The 15,898-nt window shown below is 31.2% G+C and overlaps 1 protein-coding gene across 2 annotated transcripts; it reads left to right on the forward strand.

Annotated features, from left to right (window-relative positions):
* Nucleotides 1-1,995: 1,995 nt before the first annotated feature.
* On the forward strand, nt 1,996-10,657 carry LOC103493124 (cation/H(+) antiporter 18-like). 2 transcript variants are annotated; one of them, XM_008453759.3, is made up of 4 exons: nt 1,996-2,127; nt 6,746-6,957; nt 7,047-8,596; nt 9,938-10,657. In XM_008453759.3, the coding sequence occupies exons 2-4, from the start codon at nt 6,751-6,753 to the stop codon at nt 10,572-10,574; spliced, it is 2,394 nt and encodes a 797-aa protein (XP_008451981.2). In that variant the 5' UTR covers nt 1,996-2,127; nt 6,746-6,750; the 3' UTR covers nt 10,575-10,657. The 2 variants fall into 2 exon arrangements, with proteins under 2 accessions (XP_008451981.2, XP_050943091.1); XM_051087134.1 differs by having other exon boundaries at nt 2,001-2,127; nt 6,667-6,957.
* Nucleotides 10,658-15,898: the final 5,241 nt, after the last annotated feature.

The following is a 15,898-nucleotide window of genomic DNA, read 5'->3' on the forward strand; positions in this document are numbered from 1 at the left end:
ACACGACATGTACGAGTCTATTGAATTTTCTGAATTACAAAAGAGATGTATTTACTAGACAAAAGATCGATGCAAGATCTATTTCAGTTACTATTTTAAATCACCAATGGGCCTTAAAACATAAATTAAATGTTGGTCTTGTACGTTAGACACCATATTCACAACAACATGAATGGCCATGTAGTTCAAATCCTGCCATGTTATTTTCTTTCTCAATTAATATTGATTTTCATTTGTTGATTTTTCTACAACTTTTCAAGTTTGCAAGTGAAAGAAGGGTTAGAGTTCACTTATCAACTTAAGTATGTGATTTAACACCGTCATATCCTTTATTAATAAGAAAAAAAATTAATTTCAAATAAAAATATCTTCAAAAAGATTCTTTTAAGTAAATGGTTTACAACTATACTATTACTAGTGACATAAATTGCAACATCACATTCAAAACTAAATGAGTTCACTATACACTTCATTGCTTTGAATTAGAATCTATTAAAAAGAACAACAAATATTTGTATTGATCAAGAGCCTTATAAGCTACATTGTCTATGGCTTTAATTCAAATTTGACACAAAAGTTTGTATAGCATTAAACATGTCACATGAGACACTAACAATTATTCAAACACATCCTTAATTGACCTAAATCTATCATATGGAATCATCTTTTTGGCTGCTTTAAATTATTTTTCTTTCAAAATTTCATGGATTATTTCGACATACATCATCACCATAGCCACCTAATAATAACAATATACTATTAGAAAAAAGTACAAAGAAGCACTTTGATTGTGCCAATAGTACCAACAAATTCTTCACACAAATTGCTATTCCAAATTGACCCTTCAATGGCCCTAAACTTTGAGTACATTATCCTTCATTGCAATTTTAAAAAGATGAATGAGAATGAAGTAGTGAGGGCAACGTCATTTAGCACACTTGAATAGTAAAAACGAAAGTGCATAGTTGACATATCGTCGCTAACGAAAGCGAAAGGAAAAAGATGTGGTGCTAATTCTCTTCTATAACGATTTTTAACAATTTCCAATAGAACGAGAACCTATTTATTTTTTTTCTTATATTAGATAAATGCTTAGACGAGATTTCGTCCACTAACTTAATAAGTTAGTGTTAAACAAATTCAAATAATATTGAAATAATTTACTTATTTAGCGAAAAAAAAAGGCTCCATTCCATATTCCTTCTTAAATTTCTTCTTAAAATTCTATACCTCAAACACAAATATTCCAACTCCACCACGTTATGTCTAACTAACTCGTTCAAAGCTAGAGGTTCAAACAATCTCATCTTCATTTGTTTTATGGACAATTAGAATGGATGCACGAGCACTTCTTAAAGCAAATCGAATCGATTATATATTATAGTTCAAATTAATTGACGTATAAATTAAAGATTTAGGGCTTATACGATTCTCGAAATTTAGAGTGCAAAAATTGATATTTTTCTTAATAATTAATTTTCAAGCTCCAATATATTCATTCAACTAATTAATCAAGAGATTCTCTCTCAAATAAATAAATAAATAAAAACAAGAGATACCTATATACATAATAATAAAACAATTATTTTGTAATATTGATCCAATTTTATATTCTTCTAGATTCTCAAAAATAAACATCCAACTTATATAAAAATTAATGTTTTTTCTTTTCTCTGTGTAGGATTATGAACCATACATCAATTAACCAAAAATCTTGAGGGGAATCATATATATATATATATATATATATATATATATATATAGTTAAAGCATCTTAGTTTTGTTCTTAATTAAGATAGTGAGATATCATAAGAAATTCCATAATGGGACTATAGATAAGATTTCAAAGTATTAATTATTTATAAGTAGATATCAATATAACTTTTTTTTTTTTTTTTTAATTTCAAAATTACCAAAAAGACCCTACTCCCAACAAATTAATTCATGCACATGGAGGGTGTGGTTTGGGTATAAAAGGGAGGTCTGGTAGTCCCTAAATTATTCATCCCATTTTATTTCTCATTTCCTCTCTCTCTCTCTCTCTTTTCTTTTTTGTTTGGAGATATACAAAAACTTATCATTGGTTTCTCATACTCCAATCAACAATTTTCATCTAACAAAATTCAGGTGATTTTTTCTTTACTTTATTTCTGTCCATTTTCTCAAATAATAGAATTTAAGAGATAATCTTAGCTAAAGTACAAAAATGTTCATATGATCTATTTATTTATTTATTTATTAAGCTATTTGTTTTAAGGTTTTACTTGTAACCAAGATTCAATATATGTAAATTAATTTGAGGTTTAATTTCAAGAAAAATCTTAAAAGTTATGGATATCGAGACTCAGTAAGTTATAGTCTAACTAGCTATATTTCTAATTATCAATGTCCAAACATAAACGTAGTTTTTTTTATATGAAATTATTGTTGTTGATAAAATTGATGAAGGTAAGATGATAGAAGATTTTAAAATAGATAAATTGAAATGAACTTTAATTTTGTGTTATATATATAACATTATTCACAAATTTTAATAAAAAAAGATATGGAAATATTCGTTGCATAATTGAAAGTAATGAAAAAGATTTTTTTTTTTTTTGTACATGGTGGAATGAGGAATAATCGTTCAAATAAAAATTAGTATAAGTTTTAGGGAAAATATCTTAAAAAACTAAACAAAATTGTTGAAAAATATTTATAAAGATGCCAAAATCTTAGAATATATTAACAATAAACATTGATAGTTTAAAAAGATATTAATATTGAGTGACTTGCTTTGAAAAACCAATGATTAAGATTTTAGTTAGATGATAGCACTTCTAATCTAATGAGGTTGTAACAAACCTAATCCAATATATTTATATTACTTGCCATAGTTTTCTAGGGCCCGTTTGGTAACGTTTCTATTCTCTGTTTCTTGTTTCTTGTTCCTTGTTTCCTGTTTCCTGTTTCTTCTTTTTTTAGAACAAGAAACAGTAATGCGTTTGATAACTGTTTCTATTTTTTGTTTCTTGAAAAAAAAGAAACAGAAACAAAAGAAGTGTTCGATAACTGTTTCTTGTTTATTGATTTTCTTCTAGATTTATTTTTTATTTTTCACATCTACTTCAATTAAACATTAAACAAAAATATAGGTCTATCCATCAAACATAACAACTAAAATTATCAAAAGTTTATTCATTTAATACGAAGAAGTATCAATGCACGAATAAAAATAATAACATAAACATAAAATTATATTTATCCTTCAAATGTTACCAAATTTGATTAGCAATATCATCTCTTACTCAGGCAATTTCTCTTTTTAATCCATCAATTTCTACAATCTCATCGTTATTTCGTGACATCTAGAATTTAATATTAATTTTAAAGTAAGTTATTATGTCTTCAATATTTAGAATTGAAAGAAACAAAACAAAATTTAACCTTTTAACTCTTAACCTATGATGCTTTAGAGAAAAACCCACAACGAAAATCCAGATTTGCACAAAGAGAAAGATGAAAACTATGGATCCGACGAAGAGGAACAATCAGGCAAAAACTATGGATCCGACGAAGAGGAAGAGTTCGGGTTGTCGAGAAAGACGGTGAGAGGTGAAGAGGAAGACTGTAACGTCCCGAATTTTCGAGGTAAACTTTTATCGTTTTGCGTAAATTTTTCGGAAATTTTAAATTTTTGAGTAATTTCTGAAATTCCTAAATTAAAATTTGTAAATTTATATAATAATAATATAATATTAATTATATTATTATTATTATTATTATTTATTTTAATTTTTATATATAATTTAATATTAATATTAGTTATTATTATTATTATTATTAGTATTATTATTATTATTATTATTTATAATTATTATAAGTTAATATATATAATAATAATAATAATATTTTTTTAAAATAAACCCTAAGGCGCGCGCGAGACACCCCCCTTTTTTTTCATCCATTTACGTTTTCTCTTCCTTGCGCCGCCGCCCCTCCCTTCTCTTTCGATTTCTCCTTCTTCTTCTTCTTCCTTCATCGTCCGCCGCCGCTGTTTTCTTTTCTTTTTCCTTCCGTTCGCGCGCGTCCCCATCTCTCCGTCTCCGTCCTCTGTCCCCTCTCCATCTCCGTCGGCGTTCTTAGCTTCACCGTTCGTTCGCCGCAGCCACCATCCGCGTGTTGCGCCGTCTGCCGTCCATCTACAGCCGACGTCTCCCTCTCTCTTCGTTTCTGCCACCGCCGGCGGCCTCTCCCTTCTCATCTCGTGTTTCCGACGCAGACAGAACACCGAGGGGAGCGCCGTCGTTGCCGGAAGGAGGAAGGAATACACCGAGCCGCGAAGTGAAGCTGACCCGAGCCACGAATCCGAGTTGAGCCGAGCCGTGAGCCGAGCCGAGGATCGAGCCGAGTCGAGCCGAGCCAAGGACCGAGCCGAGGACCGAGTCGAGCCGAGCCGAGTCGAGCTGAGCCGTAAACTGATCCAATCCGAGCCAAGCCGCGAGCTGGCCAACCCAAGCCACGAGCCAAGCCGAGCCGAGCCGAACACCTCCAAGCCAAGCCGAGCTCCCTGTTCACCGAGCCACCTAAGCCTTCCTCCTTCCACTTCGGGTCACGGTGAGTCTTCGGTAAGGATTATTTTGATGAACTTCCTAATGTTGCTACGTCCGATTCGAATTTGAATATTGGAATAAGATTTGGTCCCACCTTTTCTCCCTTGAAGGTATTAAGGAGTTGACGTTTAAGTTCTCGGGTTCCGCGGCAGGCTTGTTTGGAGATAGCTTTCCTTTCCTTGGGTAAGTCAACGGATGTTGCTTAGGACCATTTAAAATGACTTCTACTAGTATCATCGATTAAAACCTTCGTGTTTTCGTTTAGGTGGATCCGTTGAGCGTGGACTCGATCGAGGGGCATAACCAAGTTTCAGGTAAGGGTTTTCGGAGGGGATTACACGTTAGTAACTGTACCGAATAATTATATGTGTGTTTGACTTTAAGCATTTTTATTATACTCTTGTCTGATGTAAAGGTAACGCGACCGCTAGTTGTAGCTTGTGTGCTATCGGGTATAAGGAATTACTTGCTAGTAGGCCCCGATACTGGATGTTCGGTATAGTGTGGTTATGTTAATGGGCTACGTTGTAGATTGGAATAGTATGTCGATGGACCCTGAAGTTACGGTTAAGTACGTGGTAGTCATTGGTCTGGACATTGATCATGGAGTTTGGACGGGGAAGGACAGTGAGTCCGAGTTTGATTTGATTAGTTAATTGGGTCTAGGGGTTACCATAATGGTGTGCGAATTGGAAACGCGTATAGCAACTGAGGGTGTAGTTGTTTAAACCTATACTATCTGACTGGCAAAGCCTATGGCGAAACTGTAATATGAGTGTTGATGGAGTATGACTGTGGTAGACGGTTTAGTATGGACTGAGGGGAACGGTTAGCTTCATCTATGGGGTAGTGTACCTTACGGATATGTGCATCCTGCGGGAGCACTAGACTGATATGTGCATCCTTCGGGAGCACTAGACTGATATGTGCATCCTTCGGGAGCACTAGACTGATATGTGCATCCTTCGGGAGCACTAGACTGATAGGTGCATCCTTCGGGAGCACTAGACTGATAGGTGTATCCTTCGGGATCACGAGACTGATATGTGCGTTCTACGGGACCACTAGACTGTTATGTAGGGTACCCCTGAATAGAAAGTTAACTGTTGATCCCTAACGGGTCCAGTAGTGGGTCCCTTACTGGGTATGTTTATACTCACCCTTTTCTCTTCTTAAACTTTTCAGGTAAGGGCACAGCTAGGGGCAGACCGACGAGAGGCAGGAAGGATGCGTGAAGGCCATATGGACGCGTCTGATTTTCTTATTGCTTCCGCTGATGTATTTTGTTAGAATAGTTGGTTTTGTGATTTTGAGTTGATGACCTGAGTTTTTATTTGAAACTTTTGTGACTGTGATTTAAAATAGGGCCATATATCGTTTTTGTAATATTTCTAACGTTTTAAGAAATCGTAACCGGTCCGTTATGAATTTTGTTTTGTGTGGTCGAGTCTTAGTACTGAGTAGTGACCTCAGCTTAGTCCGGAAAGTTGGGTCGTTACAAAGACGGTGTGCAAAGAAAAACGATGAGTAAAAGAGGAAGAGGATGATTATTTGGAGAAGACGATGGAGATAAAAGGAAAAGGAAACCAATAAAAATAATTGAAAAAAGAAAAATGAACCAATAAAAATAATTGAGAAAAAGGAAAATAAAAGAAATAAAAATAATTGAGAAAAATGAAAAGGAAACCAATAAAAATAATTGAAAAAAAGAAAAAAGCCAATAAAAATAATTGAGAAAAATGAAAGGAAAAAAAAATAATTGAGAAAAAGGAAAAGGAAACAAATAGAAATAAATTGAGAAAAAGGAAACCAATAAAAGCAATTGAGAAACGGAACAGAAGAAACTACTTTTTTTTGTTCCCAATAATTCTTTATAAAATGAGAAACGTTTCTACTTTTTTTGAGAACGAGAAACAAGGAACGTTATCAAACACTTATGTTTCTTAAAAAATGGAAACAGAAACAAGAAACAGGAAACAAGAACGTTACCAAACGGGCCCCTAGTTTCTTTCTTTCCAAATGATTTGGAGCATGAATATTTATATTAACAATATATATACTAACATCCCAAAAGTTCAATATTTTTCCAATTGGGGAACTTAAGCAATGGAGTGTGAAATCGAATGGATTGTTGGTTTTGATTTTGTGATCAGAAATAATGGTGGTGGTGAATATTACGACGGCGGGAAGTGGGTGCCCGGCGGAGATGAAAGCGACGTCCAACGGCGTATTTCAAGGCGATAATCCACTTGATTTCGCTCTTCCTTTGGCCATTTTTCAGATATGTTTGGTTGTTCTTCTTACTCGTCTTCTTGGTTTTCTTCTCCGTCCTCTTAGAGAGCCTCGAGTCATTGCCGAGATTGTCGTACGTTTCCTTTTTTCTTTTCTGCGTAGATTAATATGTTGGAAGTTTATTATAAAAATTTAATTGGTTGTTGTGGATGATGATGGTAGGGGGGAATCTTGCTTGGACCATCGGCGGTGGGTCGGAGCCAGGGATTTCTTCAAAGAGTGTTCCCAGAAAAAAGCCTAACAGTGTTGGATACATTAGCCAATATGGGTCTTTTGTTCTTCCTTTTTCTAGTCGGACTTGAATTGGATCTCAAATCTCTCCGTCGCACCGGAAAAGGCGCAATGGGCATAGCCATGGCCGGAATCACTCTCCCTTTACTCCTCGGCGTTGGCACCTCTTACGTCCTCCGTTCCACCATCTCCAAAGGCGTCAGCGGTCCTCCCTTTCTCATCTTCATCGCCGTTGCTCTCTCCATCACCGCTTTCCCTGTTCTCGCTCGTATCCTCGCTGAACTCAAGCTTTTAACAACCAACCTTGGCCGTATCGCTATGTCCGCCGCCGCCGTCAATGACGTCGCTGCCTGGATCCTCCTTGCCCTCGCCATTGCCCTTTCCGGTACTCCTCGTTCCCCTCTCGTCTCCCTCTGGGTTTTCCTCTGCTCTTCTGTTTTTGTCCTGTTTTGCTTCTTCACTCTCCCGCCGGCCTTCCGATGGATCTCCCGTCGTTCCTCCAAAGGCGAGCCCGTAAGTGAACTCTACGTTTGCGCTACTTTGTCCACCGTCTTAGCCGCTGGATTCATCACTGATTTAATCGGAATCCATGCTCTGTTTGGCGCTTTTGTCGTCGGCGTTCTCGTTCCAAAAGAAGGTCCACTCGCCGGAGCTCTCGTCGAAAAAGTCGAAGATCTTGTTTCGAGTCTTTTCCTCCCTCTCTATTTCGTTTCAAGCGGATTGAAAACCAACATTACAACAATTCAAGGAATACAATCATGGGGTTTGCTCATCCTCGTAATTTTCACCGCATGTTTCGGTAAAATCATCGGAACGATCTTGATGGCACTCTTTTGCAAGATGCCATTACAAGAATCGATTGCTTTAGGAGTCTTAATGAACACAAAAGGGTTAGTGGAATTAATTGTTTTAAACATCGGCAAAGACAGAAAAGTTTTGAATGACCAAACCTTTGCAATTCTTGTTCTAATGGCTGTCATCACAACCTTCTTCACAACCCCAATTGTAATGGCGGTTTATGAGCCAGCCAAAAGAAAGAGCAAATCAGAATACATAAACAGAACAATCGAACGAGAAGAACCCAACTCGGAGCTGAGGATTTTGGCTTGTTTTCATTCTGTTAATAACATTCCTTCCATTTTGAATTTGATTGAGGTGAGTCGTGGGATGGAGGGGAAAGAAGGTTGTGGAAGTGAACTTTGTGTTTATGCAATGCATTTGATGGAGCTGACAGAGAGATCGTCCGCCATTGTTATGGTCCATCGAGCGAGAAAAAATGGAAGACCATTCTGGAATAAAGGAGGGAAGTCGGGTTGTGATGAAATTGGTGTGGCGTTTAAGGCTTTTGAACAGCTTAGTCGAGTGTCTATACGTCCAATGACTGCCATTTCTCGACTTTCGGATATGCACGAAGATGTGTGCAATAGAGCAGATCGGAAACGCGCCGCCATTATCATTCTCCCTTTCCATAAACACCAAAGGTTCGACACGTTCTTTACATTAATCTTTTAACTTTTTACACTAATTTTATTTTTTGTGCATATCATCTTTTTTCTTTCTTTTGTTAGTGGGAGGATTTGAACTATACATGTTTCTTGGTGGCTAACATATTTACCTTTTGTCTCGCCTTGTGCATATCTTATCCTTACATTAACCTTTTTTTGCATATCATTTTTCTGTTACCACTATTAGAATGAAAGGATTTAGACTACATCTCATGATCATTAACTTTGCAGACGTTTATACTTTCAAAATCTTGTAAAAAATAAACTTTAAAAAAGACTACAAAAATACAATTACCCTTAATTTTGTATGAAAATTATTAGTGTTTTATTTCAATAATATCTTTGAACTTTAAAATTTTTCAAAAAATACCATAATTAAAGTTAGAAAAAAAAAATAAATAAAAAAAGGTACTATGACTCTCGGTAGTACCTTGTTACAAAGATAACTCTAGACTTTTGTTTAACTCTTGCACTAATTTTCTCAACAACTAAAATTGTTAAAACACAAAGTTTCTACAAAATCTTCACTTAAAACATACCAAAATGATAAAGAGCAATAAAAGAAATGTATTTTGCTACAAAAATCTACACTCAACGAGTGACATATAACTTTGTTATCATAGTGATTTATATCCAAAACTTTAATTTCGATAAGAGTATTTTTGAAACTTTTCGAAGTTAATAGTTATTTTTGACACAAAATTACAAAGTTTAGAGAGGTCTTGTGTATAACTTAGTCAAAATATTTTTGATGTTTTTGAGATGATTTGAGTGGATATGCATGAACTGGATGGTTGCATGTTTGAATGCATCAAAACGTTGACCATAATTAGAATTAGGCTTAGGTTGTAGCTCGCTTTAAGCATCTCTCGTTTTTTACATAGTAGAAAATAACAATTCAAAATTCTTGCCATATGACAAATTTTAGTTGGGCAGCTAAGCAAAGTGCACAAAAATGGATACACTCAAACAGTATTATTTAAATTATTGCTCATATACAAAGACAACTATTTTGGCATTCTCTACTATACCTACTTTGATGTAGTTTACCTCAATCACACTAGAAAACAAGATGAAAAACATTTAGTGAAAAAGAAAAAAAAAAAAAATAACAAACCCTAAATTGACAATGAAATGGACAAACACAAGAATTCTAACTATGCAAAATAAGGAAAAAAAAAATTTCATTGACAGCATTTGATTACTCACTTTTAAAAGATAATTTTCTCATATTTGAAATTTTAAAAATGATTATTTTGATTTTTGTTTTTAAACTAAAGACTAATATTGTTTGAGATGATTGAAAATGAATGACAGATTTGATGGATATTTAGAAGCAACACGAGGTGATTTCCAATCGGTCAATCAAAAAGTTCTACAACAATCACCATGTTCCGTCGGAATCCTAGTTGACAAAGGATTCGGAGGTGGTTCTCACATCTCCTCCACCAATATCTCTTCCACCATAACCATCTTCTTCTTCGGCGGGCGCGACGACCGTGAAGCTCTAGCCTTCGGTCGAAGAATGTCACAACATTCTAAAACAACCTTAAACATTGTCCATTTTATTTACACCTCCAACGTGAACACAGAATCTATTATGGTTGAAATGAACAAAGACGACATTAAAAGTTCTGCAGTCATAGACCAAAAGGTGTTGATGGAGTTTATTCATTGGAAGAAAACAAACGACATGTCGATTAGATATGAAGAAAGGGTAGTGAGCACATTTAGCAATGTTATTGAAGTAATAATGGAATTTAGTAGATGTAATTTAATATTGGTGGGTCAAAAGCCAGAAGGGGAAGTAGTGAAGAATCTTCTTGAATATTTCAAGATCAATGTGGAATGCCCCGAGTTAGGTCCTATTGGAAACTTGTTGATATCAAAAGAGTTATCAATACCAGCTTCAATCTTGGTGGTGCAACAGTTTCGTGAGAAATGTATTACTTAAGTAAATTAAGTATAAAACAACCTCATAGATGAACATTATATATGATTATATTATCATAGTATAAATTGCCATATCTTTATCAATGAGGTTAGATTTATCAATATGGAAAAGTTATTCATAAAAGCAAGCTATAATGTGAAATTTATATATTTGTAGTTACTTTTTTTAAGAAACAAACTTGTTTAATGGTTTTTTTTTTTTAATTTTAAAACTTTGAGAAAGATGCTTTGTTTTATTTTTATTTTTTTTAAAAAATAATATGGTTGTATTATGAGACTTCCTTTGGGCAAAATATTGGTTTTTTTCCCTATTTTTTTTTTCAAATATACAAATAATTTCGTTTTTTCTTCCATTAATAATAATAATAATAATAATAATAATAATAATAATAATTATTATTATTATATTTGTTATCTTTACCATATTTTTAAAATATTGAGAGTTAAACAAGTATTAATTACTATATTTTTTTTAGAATAAAAAGCAGGACTATTTTACATACTTTGTCTATCTTTTATATATCAAAGGTGCAATATTTTACTCAAAATACGATATCTTCTCTGCAAAAAAATTTACTTTAAATGAAAAATTAGTTAAAAATATTAATCATATTTAAACTTTTTGATATCTTGCAATACTTACCAATAGGAGATATTGAGAGACAAAAAGTTAAGAATCTTTGGCTCGGGAATTGTGTATTTTGTTTAAGAAAAATGTTAGCATATTCAAATTGCAGTGCTTTTATTTTTTTAAAAAAAGAAGAAGAAGAAGAAGAAGAAGAAGAAGAAGAAGAATACAAACATTTTGATAGAAAAATGATATATTTTTACAAAAAGTTTTTAAATATGCGACGTTTTATTAAAAAGAAAAATGCCCACTTTTGTTGGATTATATTCATACAAACAACTAATCAATCTGCCATCTTGATATATTGGCCCAACACATAAATATATGACCTATACTTTCCAACCTTTGTATTGGAGAAAAAAGAAAAAGTCATGATGAGGTGATAAATGATTTGAGAGATTTGATTTTAGATGTGATTCCCATTGCCGTATGATAAGTGATAGCACTTTGTTGCATATTGTAACACACACAAACACATAAATACACACATTTAACCTAATTTGATTTCAAGGTTTTGTAAGATCTTTGCAACATAAGTGGTTTCTATGTCTCCAAATTAATATAACCTAACTGATTAAATAGATATCAAATATTGAGACATTTTTTTTAAATATTAAAACTATTTTATAAAATATAACAAAATTTAAAAATCTATAAATGATAGCTGTTATTGATATAAGTCTATCATTGATATATTTTAAAATTTTGTTATATTTATAAATATTTTGATTCATTTTGCTATATTGGAAATGATTCTAGAGTTATTTTTTTAATATAGGATAATAAACATATTTATAGTAAAATTTTAGATCTCGACAAATGTTGATTGAGACGAGAATTGACATATTCAAAACTGTTAGATAGAAGTTTGTTAGTATCCATCATATTCTATTATCAATAGAATCTAAAATTTTAGCATGTTGTAAAAATATTTTTAATTATTCAAAACAATTCTTCATTTTGAAATTTATTAAAAAAATATTTACGAATCGTGGAAGAAGAACAATAGAATGTATTTTAATTTTAAAAAAATGGAAGCATCTTCAAAGAAAAAAAGATGCATCAAAGATCTAAAATAGGCATTTGGTAGGGTGATGGAGAGTACATCTGGTTGGTGAGTGCAAATCTCAACTTTTACAATCTAATTTCTTTTTCTTTTTCTTTTCCTTTATTTTTCCTTTTAATTTTCACTTTTCCATTTTTTCTATTTTAAATTTTTTTGTTTTATTTTCTATTTTTTAATCTTTTATTTGTTTTTTTTTGTTTTACTTTTAATTATATTTCTTCTTTTTCTTTTGAATTTTGAACTAACTTAAATAATATATTATTTAATTCTTTTTTAATATTATATTGCAAATTATTTCACTTTCAAATAAAATGAAACCGTGAATATTGCCATGTGTCTCAGATGAAGCGGAACGACCGACATTCTCAAAATGGTTAATTTTAAAATAAAATAAAATAAGAGTTACCACCAATCTTTCTATGTTGTGATTGGATACCGAAATTGAGTAAATTTTTTTTAAAAAATAAAATCACAAAAAAAAATGGCAAAAACTAAAGTTGAATTCGAGAGTCATTTATGTATGATGAAAGTGTTAGCACTCCACAACACCCGTTTAGAAAACTGAGAGACAAATTTCAACTTTTGAATTGAAAACATTATTTAATTTATTTTAAAGCTAATGCCTTATTTTACCCTTAAATGATTTCATAAAATAAGATAAGAGCATTCCATCAACTAGACTATATTGAAAAAAATTTCTCAAAATCCGTCATAGGAACAACCTTCTATAAATAAATATTAAGAAAAATATTAATTAAAATCATTTTTCTTGGACCAAATCTTGGACTCCCACATCTCAATGGAATCTCCCAAATTTATTATGTCCTAGAATTTTGTTAAAAAATATTGATTATGAGATCTTACGAAAATTTTGAATGTTAGAAGGATTTTAAAATATTAAAAATTTTAATTATAAAGATTTATAAATTTTAAATGGAAATCAAAATGAAACCTAATATGAAAATTAGATAAGTAAGAACAAGAGTAAAAAAAAGCATCATAATAAATTAAGCGAACATAAAATAGCATATTAAGATTTTAATAAAAACATATTGAACATTATTCTCGAACTTTCAAAGGATTGATTTTCAAACTTCAAATAGTTTTACAAAATTGAACTCCCAAATTTCATAGATTCTATTGTCGAATGATTTTTTCTAAAAGAAAATTAATTGAAAATATTTAAAAAATTAAACAACAAGAATATCTTAAATGGACCCTAAAGCAAACACAAACATTTAAATAAGCATATGTATAAGGATAAAGTGTAAAATAAACAATAATCTATAAGTAAAATAAAATAAAAAACAATATTACTATAAAAAGAACGAAGAAAGCAAGAACAAATAAGGTTTAAAAAAGGGATAAACAAGATATGAATAAGTGCATATAAACAAATAAATTTATTATAAGAGAAAGAAAAATGTAGAAATAAGATAATAAAGAAACAATTATAAGAAAAGAAAAATGGAAAAATAAAAAACAAGAAAAATAAACGAATATAGAGAAAAAAGTATTAAATAGCATATAAAAATGAAAAATACTAAAGAAATAATAACCAACACTATGAAGAGAAAAAAGAATTAAATAAAAGATGTTAATTATAAAGAAATTAGAGATAAATATATAAAGAATAAAATTTAAGACAAAGGAAATAAATAATAATAATAAAAGATAAACATCAAAATATAACCAAATATATATAATAAAAAAGTTATAGATAAAAGAGAAGCTCATAAGATATGAAGAAATAAACGTAAAAGAAAGAAAAAAGAAAAAATATTGAAATCTAAAACACTAAACTCTCTTGTTTTCAAAGTGTGAATGTTCTAAAATACACTATCAACTAAATTAATTTTTCTTGTGCGATGGATTTTTGGTATTGTAGGAAGCTATTTGGAAAAAACGACGAAAATTTAGGGGTTTGTTTTTTCTTAAGAAGAGATGAAGGCTAAGAGAAGCTGTGGCTACGAAGGTTAGAAGTTTGGATGAAGAAAAGAGATGTAAAGGTTGTAAAAATCTCTTGGGTTTTTCTTCTGTGACTTTCTCTTTGTGTTGTGTTCTTCCCATAGATTAAGAAGAAAATGATTATTTATAGCCAAAAAAGACTTCTTCAATTAATAGCTAAAAATTTGAAATGGCTATTTGTTAATCTAAAATAATACTATCTTTGACATACATTTCAAAATTGTATTAAGCTTTAATAACACCAAAACCAATTTAAAAAGTTATCGTATTTAGTATTTCTCCATCTACTTAATTAATTAGTTTAATTAATTGATTTAGTTACTCTAACCAAAGTCCCAACAAAACTTTAAAAGTAGTTAAATAACATATTTTTTACAATAGTCTTAGGTTAATCACAAAATTTAAAAATAGTCAAATTAAGGCAAAAATGACTAATCTAGAAATTGTATTAGTTTTAAATAAGGTCAGACAAAATTAGGTGAATACTGTGAAATTACCAATATAGTTCATGAACCTTAAGTTTAATCATAATTAATAGGGGTGAGCATGATAGATCGAAAAACCGGGCTAACTGACCAATCCGAAGTCAATTGGTTAAGAAACGAGAGAGGTCGATTTCAAAAAGTTTCAAATCGAGAATTTTCATAAAAGTATTTCTAAATATTAAACCGACCTAATCCAATAAAAACATATCTTTATTCATCGATGTTGAGGTTGGTTTGAACATTTAGTACATCGATTATAGTTGGTTCAAAATCGCTACCGATCGACCGATGATTACCCCCAATAATTAATACACAAAATTGAGGAATCGATGATTAAGGATTTAGTATTTGTGAACTAAATTGGTATTTAACAATTTCAGAAATTATTTTTACGTAAATTAAAAAGTAGAAGAGGAAAATGTAAAGTAAAACGAGAGCAACAAATAAAAAGAGAAATAAAAAAAGATTCGAATAAAAGAGAGAAAAATGGAAAGTAAAACGAACAAGATTTAATCTGATCATGGACTCTTTTATTCGTAAGATTTATCTTTATAGGAATCTACCAAATGACATTTTTTATAATTTAATGCGACCTCTTATCTTTTGAATATTTGAACTCTCGACTTTTCAAAAGACAAGTTTTGATATTAATGCTAAAATACTCTTTTAATTTGTAATAAATTTCAAATCTACCATATAACTATCATTCAAAGTCATAAGATTATATCCAATAATGTTATTGAAAAAGTCATGGGATTATATCCAATGTTAGTTATAAACATTCTTCAAATTGTCTCTTCACCTTGTTGAAATACTATGAATCGATTATTGGCACTACGAACAACTTAATACCTACGTGGGTTTAGAGAAGTGCAAATAATATATAAACTTTCTAATCCTAATGATGCCGTATTGTATTATGAAACATCTTCTTTGATAATATTTGTTCTCTCACTATCCATGAACATATATAGCTAACACATTGTTAATGAACCACGTATATATGTATCAATCTTTACATTATTCTTCGTATTGCACTTAATTGTTGAATTTTTGTAACGGTCAAAAGTTAGAAAATGATGTTTTTATTATTATTATATACAGTCAATTTTTTCATATTTATGAATAACATGTCACACTTAATATCCACATAACTATATAGCTAGCCACTCAATAAT

This window comes from Cucumis melo, chromosome 7 (genome assembly GCF_025177605.1).
Source record: "Cucumis melo cultivar AY chromosome 7, USDA_Cmelo_AY_1.0, whole genome shotgun sequence".
Taxonomy (NCBI): Eukaryota; Viridiplantae; Streptophyta; class Magnoliopsida; order Cucurbitales; family Cucurbitaceae; genus Cucumis; species Cucumis melo.